The 16,285-nt window shown below is 41.0% G+C and overlaps 3 protein-coding genes across 5 annotated transcripts in view; 1 reads left to right on the forward strand and 2 right to left on the reverse strand.

Annotated features, from left to right (window-relative positions):
* Positions 1 to 368: 368 nt before the first annotated feature.
* Positions 369 to 5,184, reverse strand: s100z (S100 calcium binding protein Z). 2 transcript variants are annotated; one of them, XM_007548794.2, is made up of 3 exons: positions 5,063 to 5,184; positions 4,801 to 4,969; positions 369 to 1,038 (listed from the first exon to the last, which is right to left on the reverse strand). In XM_007548794.2, the coding sequence occupies exons 1-3, from the start codon at positions 5,179 to 5,181 to the stop codon at positions 883 to 885; spliced, it is 444 nt and encodes a 147-aa protein (XP_007548856.2). In that variant the 5' UTR covers positions 5,182 to 5,184; the 3' UTR covers positions 369 to 882. The 2 variants fall into 2 exon arrangements, with proteins under 2 accessions (XP_007548856.2, XP_016525299.1); XM_016669813.1 differs by having other exon boundaries at positions 4,801 to 4,976; positions 5,063 to 5,147.
* A 3,315-nt stretch (positions 5,185 to 8,499) lies between these two features.
* On the forward strand, positions 8,500 to 10,492 carry ch25hl2 (cholesterol 25-hydroxylase like 2). The gene has a single exon (XM_007548795.2). The coding sequence runs from the start codon at positions 9,045 to 9,047 to the stop codon at positions 9,978 to 9,980; it is 936 nt and encodes a 311-aa protein (XP_007548857.1). The 5' UTR covers positions 8,500 to 9,044; the 3' UTR covers positions 9,981 to 10,492.
* A 3,588-nt stretch (positions 10,493 to 14,080) lies between these two features.
* Positions 14,081 to 16,285, reverse strand: part of LOC103135933 (proteinase-activated receptor 2) — a 35,381-nt gene continuing 33,176 nt past the window's right edge. For both annotated transcript variants that reach the window (XM_016669830.1, XM_016669829.1), the window contains one exon: positions 14,081 to 15,387. In XM_016669830.1, coding sequence (XP_016525316.1) covers positions 14,309 to 15,387 — 1,079 coding nt within the window. In that variant the 3' untranslated portion in view covers positions 14,081 to 14,308. The remainder of the gene's footprint in view (positions 15,388 to 16,285) is intronic.

Here is a 16,285-nt window from a genome sequence, read left to right on the forward strand (position 1 = left end):
TCTTTTATTCAGTTATTGTTTTGTATAAACCTTAAGTGTATTAATGAATACTTATCCTAGAAGAGGTTCTACACTGAAAAAAGAAAACAGCTGATCCAACTTTTAAAAAATTTGTTGATTTGTTACATGTAATCAATTTAAGTTTATGCAAGTAAATATTTTAAGTTTTTTATGTTGTCATGTTAAAGAAGTGTAAATAAAGTCAGTCTGACAAACTTAATTTGATCACACGTAACAACTTAAAAAAATTTTAGTGGGAGTTTCATTCTGTTTTTTCAGTCTATGGTACAGATGATGCAGTAGCCTTACTGACTAGACTTAAGCTTAACGTGAACACAGCAGCTTTCAAGAATAAATTGGAACTGAAGTCAGATGCATAGTTTTATTAGAAAAAAAACAAACATTCAAATAGCATTTGGAAAGAAACGAGCATCTAAACAAGAGCTGGAATATCCAGTAGAAGGGAACACTGCTAAACACGTACACTTTTTCCATGACTCTAGCTTCGCCGCACAGAGGGGATGGAGAACATTTCTCCTGGGAGCTGAGAGCTAAACTGACAGGGGAGAAAAATGTTTCCTGCCTAATGAACCATCAGGGAAAATATCAGATATTATACATTTGACATTTAAAGTTGAGGAAGAAGGAAAGAGTGTTGACTGGGGCATCTGTTGGGACACAATCAGGGGATACAGATACGGTTTCAGATGACGACAATGTTTTTCAAGGGAAATGTCACAGAGCTAATTAGCAGTAGCAACTACTCTTATTTCAAGCAGATAAAGGAGTCTTAAAGGAGTGAAGGCTTCATCGTACATGCATCACATATGAGACGCGAGTGATTAAACTGCAGATTTGAGGTTTACATTTGCTTCCAGGTGTCTATTTGGCATTCTTGTTCTGCTCTTGGAAGAAGTCGTTGCAGGCCACAGTCAGGGCCGCCACCAACACGACAAACTCGTTGAAATCCACCTCGTTGTCTTTGTTGGAGTCCAGGTCGTTCATGATTTTCTCCACCAGCATGGGATCTTTCTGAGACTGTGAACAAACACAAATAAGGACAAAAAAGTAAGGCAAAAAAAAAAAATCTTGATTAAATTTTGCTCATGCGACTTAACGATTGGTACCGGAGAAAGAAAATCATTAGTATTGATCAGTCAGATCCCTTCTTTACCATTTAGAAAACCTTCAAGACCTTCAATGAGTTGTCTTCATAAATTCAAACCAAAATCATGTCATGTTTAATATATTTAATCTCAACAAGAGTTCAGCTTTTTAACGGCTTGAGGCAGGAAGCTGTTTAGCACCAGAGGAATACTTCACACAGAGGCAGTGTTATAGAAAAGTTTCACTCCGAGACCTAGCTTCAAAAGGTGCTGGGATGAGAGACTTTGGTCACTTTGGTGTCATGTAAACAAGCAGCTACTTGATTGCAACAAATAGGTTTCTGAAGAGCTGCTTCATCTAAACGGAGACTTCAAGGAGTTTGCCAACAGCAGCAGGAAACTACAACAGCTAGCTCTGTGGCCAACTCTGAATCAGACAAAGAGGTCAATGGACAACCTGCACATCGTGGAAATAATACAGGTGTTTACCTTGTACAATGCCGTCCATAAGAGTGAGTTTGATATCTTCTGAGTGCACTGAAGCTAAAGTACAATAACATTAACCTATAAGGTATTGGCTACGATACACGACGTCGCTACGCCATATTTGAATAAGCAGTGTTAGCCCAGTGTCCCTCGTCGATTTGATCTCAAGCTGGATAGTCGACAATTGTACTATGCAGAGTTTCCTATATAAAAGGCAAGTGAACTTAAGAGCTGTATTTCAGTGACAGGTTGTTTAAGAAGGAATGTAAAAAATGTTATTATGGAACAACCATTGGTTGCATTAAAAATGTAATTCTTTACATATAAAGTGTACTAAGAATTCAGTCCCACTAAAATTTGACTGAAAATAAACCTGTTTCAAATTAAGTGGACGGAATGTAATGGCTTTAAATAGGAATAATATTGGTACGTACTCAAATGTAGGTACTTTGTTTATAAAGAAGTGGCATCAGTGCCTCCCTACTCTGATGGTTCTTATGTTGCTGTTGCCATTTTGGTTGCCTGATGGTCTGAAGAGTCTCACTATCTTCTGCAGGGTTCTCTCGTCTCGCCATCTTGCCGCTTTGGTTTAATTACTGGAATTAAGGACTTGGTACAAATTTGTCATCTCTGTCCACCAGGGAGCAGAGTGAAAATGCTGTCGAATGACCCCAGACAAACGCGTTTCCTTTTTTAGCTTCCTGACCTCGGAGGCAGTCTCAACATTTCACCAAAGGTCCAAACTGACACTAAAGGCTATTCTTTAACATCGAGGAAATGTCAAATTGTGTCTTATTCTCCTTTTTTTTATACAAAGTGTGTCAAAAAACACAAACCATGAGGGAAGAACATCGCTGATGTAATAGGAGCGTGGAATGTGACTTTGCTGTAAGTCGTGTTTGATCGAGACGGTTTGAGTTGTTAAAGTCAGTCTGCTCTGAACTAATTCCTTTTGGAGTATATTAGTTTGCGAATGTAATTTTTATTAGAAAGACAAATTCTAACAACAGTAACTGTGTTTTTATGAGCAGACATCAGGTATGATTTTCACTAGAACTTTACTGTGTTGGTTAGCAAAGAACAGTAAGGCTAACACAGGATGTGTAGCACATCACTAAATAATTTGGTTTGGTGAACTACAATGACGTCTAGTCTAGAAAGCTTTTGTGTTGTAGCAAGATTTAGAGTTTGGATCCAGCTTTAGCTAGTTTAGCCACAGCGCTAACGCTAAGCTTCTTAACCTTGAAGCTTTTGCTGCTACTGAAAAACAAATCTTATCTGTGGTTGTGAGGATAAACCTTTACATTTCACCTTTTTCAGAAAGCTTCATAAGCATTTAAGTCATATTTAATTCTTTGTTTCTTTTCAACATGGGGGAAAAATCTGACAATCTCATGAAAAACAATGAAGGTGTTTGTTATCCATGATTCTGCTGCCCATCAGGACTCCAGTCATAAACCACGACTGAAACTGTGAACAGGCTGGATTTAAATGAGGATTATAGGATGAGAATCCTAAACTAATTTCCATCATGCTGTTGTTTATGAAGTGTGAATCAAGCAGATATTGTGAAATGACAATTTAAAAACTATAAATGGAAAATATTCCTTTGTGTGAATATAAAAACAAACCCAACTGGTTTCATTTGAGGAATTAAAGTTGTCTTGAAGTTGAGTTAGAACTTGGCTATTTTTTTGCCGAGCTCATGTAATCCAGCGTAAAGTTTTCATACCAACATTTATTTTTTCCACCAAATGGAATATTAATGTTTTGGAACTGGAGGTCTGATTAGAATCTGATTTGTGAAGGGCGTAAAAGATTAGGGCGATGGGACAGAGGCCTTCCAACCTCCAAGACTCAGAACTCGATCAGAAAAAATGGAAGAGGTTGATCGACAGATTTTCTCCTCTGATTATTGAGAAAACTATGAATCATTTTGACATTCATGTCAAAACGAATGAAAATAATTTATAAATATGTTCAAAGGTATGAAAATTTTTAAGCAATAAATTTTGTCAGTGTCTTTTAGTAGGTCTGGAAAACTAAGCCGCTGCTTCGAACCCCAAAACCATCAGGGTCCTCTCATCATGGAATGAGAGTACTACTACACTTGATTTCAAGGTTTCAGCAAGACTTTAAATAGTTTAATATTCAATTTAAGTAAATTGGCAAGTTTGCTTTGAGAAACTGCAGTAAAGAATAGTCATTTTCTAATAGTTGTGCTAAAATAGCTCCAGTCAGACGTTTCTAATTTAATTGTTCCGTCTTGTTTGAGCTCAGTTTGTTCAGAAACTGCATCTTAGCAAATAACAACCAATCATTTGTGATTGCCCTTAAGTTCAACCAATCAAATTTGGCCGCGTCTCCCGGACTCTAACAAATCTGTACCGAGCTCTGTCAGCGGTGGGGAAGTTGGAGGAAAACCTAACAGCAAACATAAAACTAAAAACGCCAAAAGCATTTTAATCAGCATCTGTACTGAACACACGGTAATCCATCAAGTCCTGCGTCTCGGCTGGGGGTCAAACGTCTCTCTCGGCATGAGCTGACGGTGGACGTCCTGTCCCAGTTGCATCTTTTTCTCAAGGGTGAGTGTGGCTCACAGGGCCGTGGTGACATCACGTCTATATTTGGAGTCGATATGGGGGCCACTCATGATGACGGTGACGCTGATTGTGATTTATATGCACCTGAGGCTTCCCGCCCGCCTGGACGGAAGGAGAATGAGCGGCGGAGAGAAAGACGTCTGAAGGTGTCTGAGGTTTGAGGTGCTTGGTCGTTTCTGGCTTCAATCATTGGGAATTGCAGGCTTTCCGCGGCGCTGTCGCACGAACCCAGAATCTGGACTTATCTCAAATGACCCTATTTGTCTCCCCCTCCCCGCCCTTTTACTCTGTCAACATGCGATGATGTAAGAGCAGCGGGTCCACTCTGTGACTGCAGGATAGCAATCGGTGAAAATCAATTTCCTCTCGCAAGGTCAGAATGGTAAATTATCTGAAAAACAGCTTTGCTTAATTAAATGTCTCTTCCTCCAAAGAGCCAAATATCCTTAAGCAAGTTACTGCACTTATCATATAGCTGGGTAGAAACAAGAAACTTAATGGAGTTGTTAATGTAAGTCTGCAATCTGAAGCAAGAAATTTGATGTATTGCATAAAAATCGGGGGGAAACCACATCCATGTCCGCAGCGTGGGTCTACTTTACCGTGAGGAAGTCTGTGAGCTCGCTGTGCAGCAGCTCCTTCAGCTCGCCCTTGTTGAGCTTGTGTTTATCGCCATCGTTTCCAGAGTAGTTGTAGAAAACCGTTATCAGCGCGCCCATTGCACCCTCAAGCTGGCTCGGCATTCTGCTGTCAGATAACTCCTGTGGGCCCCTGGAAACAAAACAAACAAACAAAAAAAGGGACAAACGATCAAAATAAGAAAGATAACTCGATCGCTCGCGTATGAGAGAACGTTCCGCCAACCTCGTCAGAATCCTGCTCAAATGTCGTGCTGCAGCTGGCTTGCTCGAAAATGAGAAGGAGCCGGGCGGGCGATCCTCTATCTTCGGAGAGATAATTAATTCCACAGGTGAGGAGCGCATGGTAACTGTCTATCTTTCCAGATTTAATCAGTGTGCTTAAGTGAAAAACAAAACATGCACCGGCGCAACCCAGGAGACCCAGTGGGAGTTGATCAGGGCCTGAGTCACACAGGGGCCTTCACACACACACACACTCACACGCACAAACGCACATGTTTGTGTTGCTATCTTTGTGGGGACTTTCCATTGACTTCCATTCATTTCTACAGCCTAAACCTTACCTTTACCCTTTTCCTAACCCTAACCATCACATACCTAACCCTAACCAAAACTCAATTCATACCTTAGCCCTAACTCTGACCTCTGACCCAAAAATAGGGTTTCCCCTTGTGGGGACCAGGCTCCGGTCCCCACAAGGAGCAATTGGTCCCCACAACGTAGTATATGTCAGGAAAATCGTCCCCACAAGGTATTACAAACAAACACACACACACACACACGTCTGCATCACTTGCTACATCCCAGATGCGACTCCTACTCTTCTTCTTCAACAGAAGGATGGGTTGAGACCTCTTCCTGCTGTCGGTGATGGGGTTCATTACAAATGTTCCACTCATCTTGATTCATGTTTCATGTCTTTTCCAACAGTCTGATTACGTTGTTAGTTGAACTTATGTGGTATTTGTTATAGCCTTACACATCTCAGTTTAATCCTGGACTTTGACTATGCCACTGAGGAAAGATTGTGATGCTATTTTTATTATGTTTTCCCTACGGTGGCCCGACAGGTTCTAAACTTGCAACGAATGGCGAAACGTGTTGCAAACATGTGAATGATGCAAACACCAAATGACGCAAGCAAAAAAAAAAAAAAAAAATGTAACTGTAAATAGAAGTTAAAAATCTACAAAAAACAAATACAAGTAAATTTTTCACATCAAACACACAAATACAGAAATCCTTTAAAAGGATTAAACAGAACTTATCTGGTAACATAACATACGGTGAGGAAAATAAGTATTTGAACACCCTGCAACTGTGCAAGTTCTCCCACTTAGAACTCATTGAGGAGTCTGAAGTTTTCATCTTAGGTGCATGTAAACTGAGAGAGACATAATCTAAAAAAATTTTTTTAAATCCAGAAATCACGACGTATGATTTTTTTCTGTCATTTTGTCTCTGGTGTCTTTGGGCAGCTCTTTGGTCTTAGCCATGTTAGTAGTTACAGGTTGTGAGTCTTTTATGCTGCTAACGACATCAAACAGCTGCTTCTTGGTGGTTTCACCTCCTCCTAATAGTTTCATGGATTGTAACTTTAGTACCTTTTCAAACTTCTCTACCCATTTGATCTGTGTCCATATTTGTTATTTTAGTTATTCCACTCAGTACACATAATTTGCTTATATGTTTTGATTTATTTTTTCTTAACTTAAGTTGAACCCAACATCTTCATCACAACATGTCCAATACTTATTCCTCCTCATTCAGTGCTTTTATGAATCCTGCCCAACCTTTCCTCATGCATACAATAAAAACCAGAAGGAAGGGTCATTAGGACTATCGAAACCTGCCCTGCCGTTGTCCTCGTCTCGTCGCCGCTTTCTCAGTTTCACCTTGTGTTTCCGAGTTGCCATGCTCTCATTGCTGGGTTTATTTTTAGCGTCTCCAGCTCGCTTCCTTTTGTCATTTCGTGTCTGACGGTCCTTCTCCAACACTCTGGCTCCTCCTCTGTCACGGCTGACAGGGGAGAGTAACACCCTCTTCAGCCTTCAACCACCTCTGTCTGCACCGCAGGGATGGAAGTTGTCAGGTGCACCTTCAACTTTTTTCTTTTTTGTTTTGTTTTGTTATTTTTTTCCACTGCCATGAAGGCAATCATTTTCCATTTGTTAAAGGTGATGAAACTGTTTCCCCTTCAGAGCTGCAGATGGTAAATGAGCAGGAAGCAACCTGTTAAACCCCAAACACTGGTACTGACATGTTTTCAAATGGATACAGCAAAACTCAGTCAACTCTGAGCGATTTCAGATTTCAGCATGCGATTGGGTTTTTTGCAGGCGTTGAGGCGTTGATGGGAAAAAACCCAATCAAATTCAACAAAAATATTGATCAGTTTATTCCTGCATGAAAAATAACACCAACAAGTTTATCCCTGTTTAACTAGTAGACTTAGTAGAAAAAATACTTACTACTACATTCATTAAACTTTGAACTATTTGCTTGATGTTTAGGATTCACTGCAGTGTTGAGTGCATGATTCTTGCATGTCCAAGTATTAAATGTACACTTGTAAGTATTAGACTTTAAAGCCTGTAAAGAAAACAAAACATACGCCACTCCAAATACTTTTCTACACCACTGTTAATTTAAAATAAAGTTGAGTTTTGAATATACAGTCATAACGATGTTATGCTATTTTATTGTTTCAATATCAAAAACACTAACCAGGCATATAGGCTGCTCCTCCCCCTCTTGCTAGCAGCTAGCATGGATAGTTAGCTTTGCCGATGACGGCTTTTAAATGGTTTTCCTGTCGTTTCTTTCCCGCCTTTAGCACATTTAGCAGGAGTAAATGAGCACTAAGACCCTCCTCCTGGCTCTGATTGGTTGTTTTTGGTTGGATTATCAGTCTCATACAATACAGTCACGACATGGTGACAATTTTAACAAACGTAAAAAAAAAAGCCACAGTATGATGAACTCTTCTGTATTTAATTTATTTCACAAATGAAAACTTTTCAGTGCCTATATTTGTTCAGGAGTGGATTTTTGCTGCCCTCTGCTGGTCGACATGAAAAATATTCTGCTCAGAGTCAAGTAACATGGCCTGGTCTGTGATCAGCTGCCAATGTCGCTGTTTGATAAAGAATTTATAAAATTCCTTACAAAGAGAAATAAGGATGTTAAACAGTGGTTGTTTATGGTGGGCTTTGGCAACAATTTTAATCAACAACCTTCATAAAAAGTGAGTACATTTTTCAAAACTCCTGTGCAGAAAGAGTGGAGAATTAATCCACAGGCATACATAACATAGTCTACAGATGAGGCATCATTTTGGTACAACGGATTACAGACAGTCTTTCACTGCACAAAAATGTGCTATATCCATTTTTGTCTGAGTAAGAAATAGTCCAAAGTGACAGGTATTAATTTTAACATGAACAAGTGGAGAACAGTGAAGCACATTGGATCACATGATATTCATCAAAACGTCAAAATTCTGCAGGATTATTTTGTGACACCATAGAGACGAGAGCTGCAGTCGCTGCCCCACTTCTGTCCGCTTCTTTTCAGTACATGACAACTTCCTCCATGATTAATGACTCTTTGGGGTTCATGATGTTGTGTATGAGCATGTGTGTGTGTGTGTGTGTGTGTGTGTGTGGGTGGATTCTGTATTTGTTTCATCATCTGAGACTGTGGGTGACAGATCCATTGACAGGCTTAATACATGAAGGATTAGGGGAGAAAATACAACATGACGAGTTGTGTTTAATTGTTTAATTGTTAGTCATTGTTCATGTAAGCAGAAATCGAATTCCTGGCCTGCACTGGTTTTATTTGCGACAAAATCAGATTCACAAGGAAAGCGGAAGCTTTCGCTCCATGATTTGGGTCAAAAATGAGAGCTGTTGTGGCCCGGCTCCTGAGTCCTGGCTGCAGTCCTGGCGCCCATCAAAAAGGGCCTTCACAGACAGCCTTCTCTTAGAATGCAGAGGGTGGTGGGGATGGAGGGAGGTGGGGCTTGAACATACATAAGAGGCGAAGACAGTCCGCCAGTCCAATTTGGCACGGCATCACCAGACAATTTGCCATTGCTGAACCTTTTCAATTGGATCTTTTCAGTCGTTCAGGACCTCTTTTTACCCTCTTTCGGGGCTTGTAAGAAAATTAAAAATACCCCTTGGCTTGGTCATTTCTGGATGAGAAACGGCATGTCAGTGATGAGTGCAAGCAGGCTGCTGAGAACTGAGGCTTTGTCTTGGCTGACGGCTGTAGGAAATTTGTCCAGGGGCGAGTCCCATGCCTTGGTCCTACAGCCTATCTGGGACTACCTCCACCAGAACCACCACGACCTGCTCAGGAGCCCGCTCTTCCCCGTGGTCCTCTCGGTCACCACCTACTTCGTCCTGGTTGGTATTTACACTGCGTTGGACCTGCTGGCTCCCACCTGGCCCTCCATCAACCGCTACCGGCTGCATCCGGACAAACCCGTCACCTGGCCTAACATCTGGATCACCCTGGGCGTCACCGTCTATAACCACCTGTTCTTCATCTTCCCCGCGGCGGTTGCGCAGTGGCTGTGGAGGCCACCGACCCCGTTGCCTCCGGAGGCCCCCTCTCTCTGGAGCTTCCTTCTCGGCATCCTGGGCTGCATGGTCGTCTTCGATTTCCAGTACTACCTGTGGCACCTCCTGCACCACCGGGTTCCCTGGCTTTACCGCACCTTCCACGCCATCCACCACCAGTACAACCAGCCCTTCAGCCTGGTCACCCAGTACCTCTCTGGCTGGGAGCTGTTCAGCGTGGGATTCTGGGCGACAGTGGACCCCATCCTGCTAAGGTGCCACTGCCTCACAACTTGGGGCTTCATGGTCTTTAACGTTTACGTCTCCACCGAGGACCACTGTGGCTACGACTTCCCCTGGGCCATGCACAACCTGGTGCCCTTTGGCCTTTGGGGCGGGGCCCCCAAGCATGACGCTCATCACCAGCGACCGGGGACCAACTTTGCCCCGTTCTTCTCCCATTGGGACTGGCTCGGGGGAACCAACACGGTGCCAACCGCCTCCGGCCAATCTGCCTCAGAAGAGCTAGAAGACATGAAAGAGGAAAAAGGACTAAAGCACTCTGATTGACTCAAACTCTTTTGTACCTTCTCACATTCCAACACTCTTGTTTTTTTCTATCTCCACTCTTGCAGCTTCGTCCAGTTTTTGTTGTCTTTCTTTGATCTTCCATATTTTTTTACTAACTGAATTTGTTGGAAATCTCTCTGTTACACCTAAATTGTCTGCTAAAAATGTACAGAGATTGTTTCTTTCTGCATTAATGGAAAGTGATGGTATATATTATCCCTGATTGTCTTATTCATCAGTAATAAGTGGAACCTTGAACAACATGTTAGATGTGCATTAATAATTTTGATGATGGATTTGACAAAATGTAATGTATGTTTCCTGTTTCACAGTTGGTGACTATGATGTTTTTATGACGGAAAGCACTTTGAACTGCCTTGTTTCTGAAATGTGCTAATACAAATAAACTTGACTCATTTTCAAGACTTCTTGTTCATCCGAATATCTTGATGCATTGCCGCTTCTCTTCGTTTCCTCAGGTTGTTTTTTGTGCATCTGCAAAAAGAATTAAATGTAAATGAAAGGAAAGATAAAAGCATTCAAATCAGATCTGTGTTGTCAAACCTTCCTGAGTGGCTCATCTTGAGCATTCGGTGGCACGGCGCTCGTCCTCTCTCTCCTCTCACTTGCACACATGAATGGTCGTCTTTTAGCCGAATCAAGCGTGGTCGCAATGTTAATCCGTGAGTCTGCTTCCAGACAAAACGCTCTAGCTGAAAGCGCTCTTAATGAGGCTCCTCACAGGGAGGCGTATTATGAATGTGAAGTCTGCAAGTGGAAATAAAAATAGTTTGGAATATTTTGGAAACTTAAAACTGCAGAAATCTCTAGGATTCATTTGACTATATACACATTAGTCGCTTTTTTCACCATATAATTAAACCACGTGGCTGCACTTATTGAAATGTTCATTTCTCACTCAAAGAGTTACAGAGCACATATACTTCTGTAACTTTTTGGAAAAAATCTACTGTTAAGAGTATTTTTTACTACATTGTACTTTTTAGTTTTACTTGGGTAATTTTATTATGAATTATTGCTACAGGGGGTATTCTATGGACTTCACTTTTAACACTGATTAGTTGCTACACTTTTTCATAAACCTGCATTATTTTCTGAAGCCAGCAGAAGTCACCCTCTCTGCACACACATATACACACATCCGCATAAAAAAAAATGACTCCAATCCCTAAATTAGACTGTGAAATTAACCTGAATAACAAAAACACATCTCTAATTTTAGACCATATTTGGTTGCACAAAAACTAAGTGACTCATCGGACATAAAAATGACTCACAGGCAATCGAAACACCTTGTGCCACCTGTTGTTTACCACCATGCAATGGTGACTGGGTCAGAACTGGTTGAACAGGTTTCTGGTGTTGTGGGAAGCTGTTAGGACACGCCAGAGTGTCTGAAAGTCTCACCCATTATCTATGTACCTGAGTGAAGCTACATCTGAACAGTAAGGAAAAGTCTTCATCCCTGAGTCTGTGGCAGGCGAGCCTCCGTTATATGATGTAATGTTAGCAGTAGTATGTGTACAAATATGTCTATCAGAAGTCACGGAGGTGAAACAATGGACCGGAAACACATGACAAATGATCATGGGATCAAGTAAGAACTTTTTCAAAGGTGTGCCTCTCTTTACATCAAGTGTAAAACTAGAAGCATTTCAGATAAAGAACATGATATTTACAGTCAAACTTCACAATAGTAGTGTGTTATCATCTGGGGCTACTTTTGTATGGGGCTAAAATGATGCCAAAATTGAAAAATGACACTGAAGGGAAAGATTGACATTTTAAAATTCGATCATTGCTGAAATTATTAATATTAACTGAAAGCTCTGAAAAGAGCTAAAAGTGAAACAAAATTTGATAATGAAACTCCAGATATGTACAATAAAGCAAATAACTCATGACCAATTTTCAAAGACAGTTTTTCCTCTCCGACAGTTTGTTTAGTGTTACAGTTTCCTACAATAAAAAAACACGCCCATTGTGAATGGATATGTATCTGTGTCCATTTGTGTCAGAAAACTCAATATAGCTCTTTTTCAGTTTTCTATTACCAGCATGATTATAATTTGGAAGATAAATAAAAATTAAAAGTTAATATTTCCATTATGTTTGCAGCATCAAGTTCAAAAACTAAATGAGGTTGAATTTAGCTGGACAATTTATTGGTTTCCTCCCAGGTTTCACCGGTAAAACTGTCATAAACATTCATAAAGACTTGTTTATGTTCATGACAAGTGTTATGTCATGTTTATGACAGTGTCATGTCAGTCTTATGCACTCCCCTTCAAATAAAGTGTTACCCAATTCTGTAAACATACACGTGTCAAAATCAAACCAAAAAGACAACCGACATATTAAGTCAGTAAAAAGCTTGTTTTGGAGGATAAAATGGAAAAGTTGGTCATCGCTTCTGATTCCATTTCACATTCTCCTACATTAACATGTTCACAAGCTCCTAGTGGAGCTTCTTTAGTAGAAACACAGTTAAATGTTTTCAGTCAAGGACAGCAGATAAAGCATTGTTGCATGACAAAACAATGCAGCCATCGTTTTGGACAAAAACTATCTAGTCAAAGGCTTGTTTGCGATCCCAGTCCTTGGTTGAACATTTTAAAATACAACAAAACAGAAGTAATCAGTCCATACAAAAACATATGCTGACCATAACTAATGACAGAAGGTAAATAAATAGCAGTGCATAGAAATAACACATTATCCAGCTACAACAAAGAAGGTTGGTTTACATTGGTTTGTTTCACAAAAACCTCTGCGGACGTGCTATGTGTGACACAGTGCTACTCTAATTTTTAAATAACCTCCAGCAGTTCTGTTCCATTACACCACAACTGTGCTTGGAAAAGGAGCTGCGTCAAACGTGACCAGGCGTGGCTCCGCTCTGAAAGGAAGGCCTTCTGCCCCGCAGCGTTGACAAAGGGTAAGGTGAAACTCCACAGCCAATGATTTACCCACAGCTCTGCCCCGACCGGTCGTTAAAACAGGAACCTGGCAGCTCTCTGTGGGATGGTGGGCCCTGCAAAAGGTGTGGCGAGCGCAGTTCACTTGCCGATTCTCTTAACGTGAAGGACCATAAATGGAGTACCAAGGCCTTTTTTTGTTGTTGTTTTGGGAAAGAATGACTCTGAGGAGAACGTGGAAGCCGTAAAATGTTGAAATTGTGACATTAAAAACAAACAGCAGGAAGAAAAGCTGCAAAAAAGCCCAGATCTACACACAAGTTTCTAAATGCAGAAGAAATTGAAACCAGAAAGATGACGACTTTGTCTATAAAATGTGTCTCATCATGCCTTCTGACATTCCTCAACCCCGAGCTCACCATCCCTTGATCTTTGACCAGCTTTTAGGTGCTGCGGTGCCCTACATTTCAACACAGCACATTCCAGAAATTCCAAGGGTTTTGAAAGATTAAGTGAGCTAAGAAAAGGACGTCCGACTGCCGGATGACAACAAGGCCCGTGACTCACGCAGGACAACAAAATGACGCAACGGGACAATGGAGTTTCACAGAAACCCTGTTTCTGTTCTGTTTATTTAAGAAAATATGTAACAATCAAAAGCTTAACAACAAAAGGTTTAAAATTAGTTAAAACAGCAACAAGAAAATTTTAATGAAAAAGGTGTAAAAAAAATATATGTATTTTTTTTTTATATTTTCTAGTAATAAGACTGAGTAATTGTAGCCGTTTAATACATACAACTTAAATTTATTTCCAGTGTTGTATAAATAAAAAGATGCACCAACCGGCTATAAAATTGATAAATACAGAATTTTTTTTTGTATGTATATCCATCAGGTCCTTTGAAAACAGAAATGTCCACCTTTTCCAATCTATAAACTCATCAACCAACAGCAGGACTTTTTCTGAGAATGGATATAAATATCAGATTTAATGAATAAGTGTTAATAATCTCGTAATATTTTCATTTCATGTTTGATTCAAAACCGACAGTTAAAAAACACACACACATTAGAATCGGCAGATCTGACCTCAAACATTGGAAATCTTTGTTGTCCAGGAAAATCCAACTTAATGCATCTTATGCCACCAACATCAGTCTTTAACAGATGACCTGCACATGTTTGCATCCATTTATTTAATATAACATAAAACAAAACATATAATGATTCACAGTTTAACGCTGAGCACCTCCTGATAAAGTCACACATCCCAAGCTGCAGTCCTATCAAGGTTCAGAGTTCATCTTTGGTCGGGTTCACGATGGACGACAACATCAGTGCAGAAGAGTGGAAGCATCCGCAGTGTGGAACAGTCTGTGCTCCGTCGCTAGCAGGTGATGTTCTCCGTGTTGTTGCTCCCTGACATGAACGACCGGTTCTTCTTGGAGTACGTCATTGAGCTGTACGCGGCCTTCTCCTGTTCCACGGCTCTGCTGCTGCGGCACAGCAGCGTGTTCTTCACGTGCTCCCTGAACTCCTCCGACACAAAGTAGTAAATGAAAGGGTCCAGGCAGCTGTTGAGGCTCGCCAGACACAGTGACGTGATGTAGAAGCCGTAGCCTCTGTCTTCCATTTCGGTTTTCACCAGGACATAGTGCACCACCAGCATTATGTTGCTGGGGATGAAGCAAATGAGGAAGGTCACCAGGACAACCAAAATCAACACGACGGCTTTTCTCCGTGTCTTTGTTGCATTGCTGTCGACCGTATTGCTCCCCAGAGTTTTGAGCAGCAACGCGTACGCCACAATGATTACGATGCAAGGGATGAAGAATGAGACTGTTGCCATGAACAGGAAGTAGAAGAAAGGGTACTTGATAGATTCGTATAGATCTTTGCCATCTTGACCTATGACGATCACATCATGGCAGGTTGTCATGTTTGTGCCCTTGATCTTAGTTGTGTGATCGTACAGGTACAGAGGAGTGGAGGTGATCCAAATGAAAACCCAGACAGCCACACAGACGCTGATAGCGACTGTGTTGTTCTTCCTCTGTGAACTCATCGGGTTTGCCACGACCCAGTACCGCTGCACGCTGAGGCAGGTGATGAAGAGCACCGAACAGTACATGTTCCCATAGAAGAAGCTCACCAGGACTTTGCACAGGGGCTCCCCGTAGAGCCAGTTGTTTCCGTTTACGTGGTAGGAAATTTTCAGAGGCATCCAGACAACAAACAGCAGGTCAGCTAAGGCAAGGTTGGCCATGTAGATGGAGGAAGGGTGCTTCTTCTTGGTCCGGAAGAGGAACACCCATATGGCCATCCCATTTGCAGTTAGCCCCACCACGAACACAACGGTGTAGATGATCGGGAAGAACACGGTGGTAAGCCCGCTCTGCAGGGTAGCTAATGCTACATCATCGATAGTCGTTCCATCCTCAGTCTTTATACCAATAAAACTTCGGCCTGAAATAGACAAAGATAAAAGAGATGTTAGAGTAAAAGCTGATTTATGTATGGTATAATACATTCCTCTGGTTCCCCTCACTGGTTAGTGGTTTGCTTATGGCTTTCCAATTCCAATCTCTTGACTTCAATTGATACTTATATTTTTTCATAGACAGACAAGAAGGTTTTGATGTTAATCCCTAAAAACAAGACAGTAAAGTAACTTTAGGAACAGAATTAATTCGGCGGTGGTAGGGCAAGGCTGAATGTCTTCCTTCAAACAGGACCTGTATGAAGTTCTCAGCCAAAATGACAAGAATACTTCTAAAAGATTACATATAAATGACTTTCCATTAATGTTTAACACATGACTGTAGTTGCAGCTACAGTCATGTTTAAACATAATATACTTCATTGTGTTTATTTAGGAAATATGAAACCCATAAACAATTTGAGAGGGAAATCAAGCTCCATCTCAGACAATACGGTCCATTATCGCGTTAGGTTACAGTCTAAGACGGAATTTCATAAAAGCATCAAACAAGTATGACTGGCTTCTACCGCACAAACACTTTGTACCTTTGAAAAAGAATGGTGGTGATAGAGGCGTGATATGGGCTGGTATTCCAGACACAGGACACTATGCACATTTCAGTGACTGTAAAAACAAGGAGGTGAGGTTTTCTGCAATCATATGTAAGGCAATCAGACTATCAGCTGAAGCTTGGGAGAAACTGGGTCATGCAGAGGGATGTCAGACCCAAACACACCACAAAATCAAGAACAGAATTAGGGATGCACCAACTTATCGGCACCAGTTTTCTTAATTTTGGGAGATTGGTGATTGGCCGATATTTACGTGTGAAGCCGATCTTATCTACCGATCTTTTCTAGACCAACAAACATCTAAAACTCA

The sequence above is a fragment of the Poecilia formosa genome, unplaced genomic scaffold (genome assembly GCF_000485575.1).
Source record: "Poecilia formosa unplaced genomic scaffold, Poecilia_formosa-5.1.2 Scaffold28, whole genome shotgun sequence".
Lineage (NCBI taxonomy): Eukaryota > Metazoa > Chordata > Actinopteri > Cyprinodontiformes > Poeciliidae > Poecilia > Poecilia formosa.

What these genes read in the sequence shown, in the direction of transcription:
- ch25hl2 (XM_007548795.2), top strand. Translation starts at nt 9,045, where the DNA reads ATGAGAAACGGCATGTCAGTGATGAGTGCAAGCAGGCTGCTGAGAACT.
- s100z (XM_007548794.2), bottom strand. Translation starts at nt 5,181, where the DNA reads ATGCGCTCCTCACCTGTGGAATTAATTATCTCTCCGAAGATAGAGGAT. An exon ending in TTGAGCAGGATTCTGACGAG is followed by an intron (nt 4,970 to 5,062) that starts GTTGGCGGAACG and finishes TTTTGTTTCCAG; the next exon opens with GGGCCCACAGGAGTTATCTG. An exon ending in AGCTCACAGACTTCCTCACG is followed by an intron (nt 1,039 to 4,800) that starts GTAAAGTAGACC and finishes GTTTGTTCACAG; the next exon opens with TCTCAGAAAGATCCCATGCT.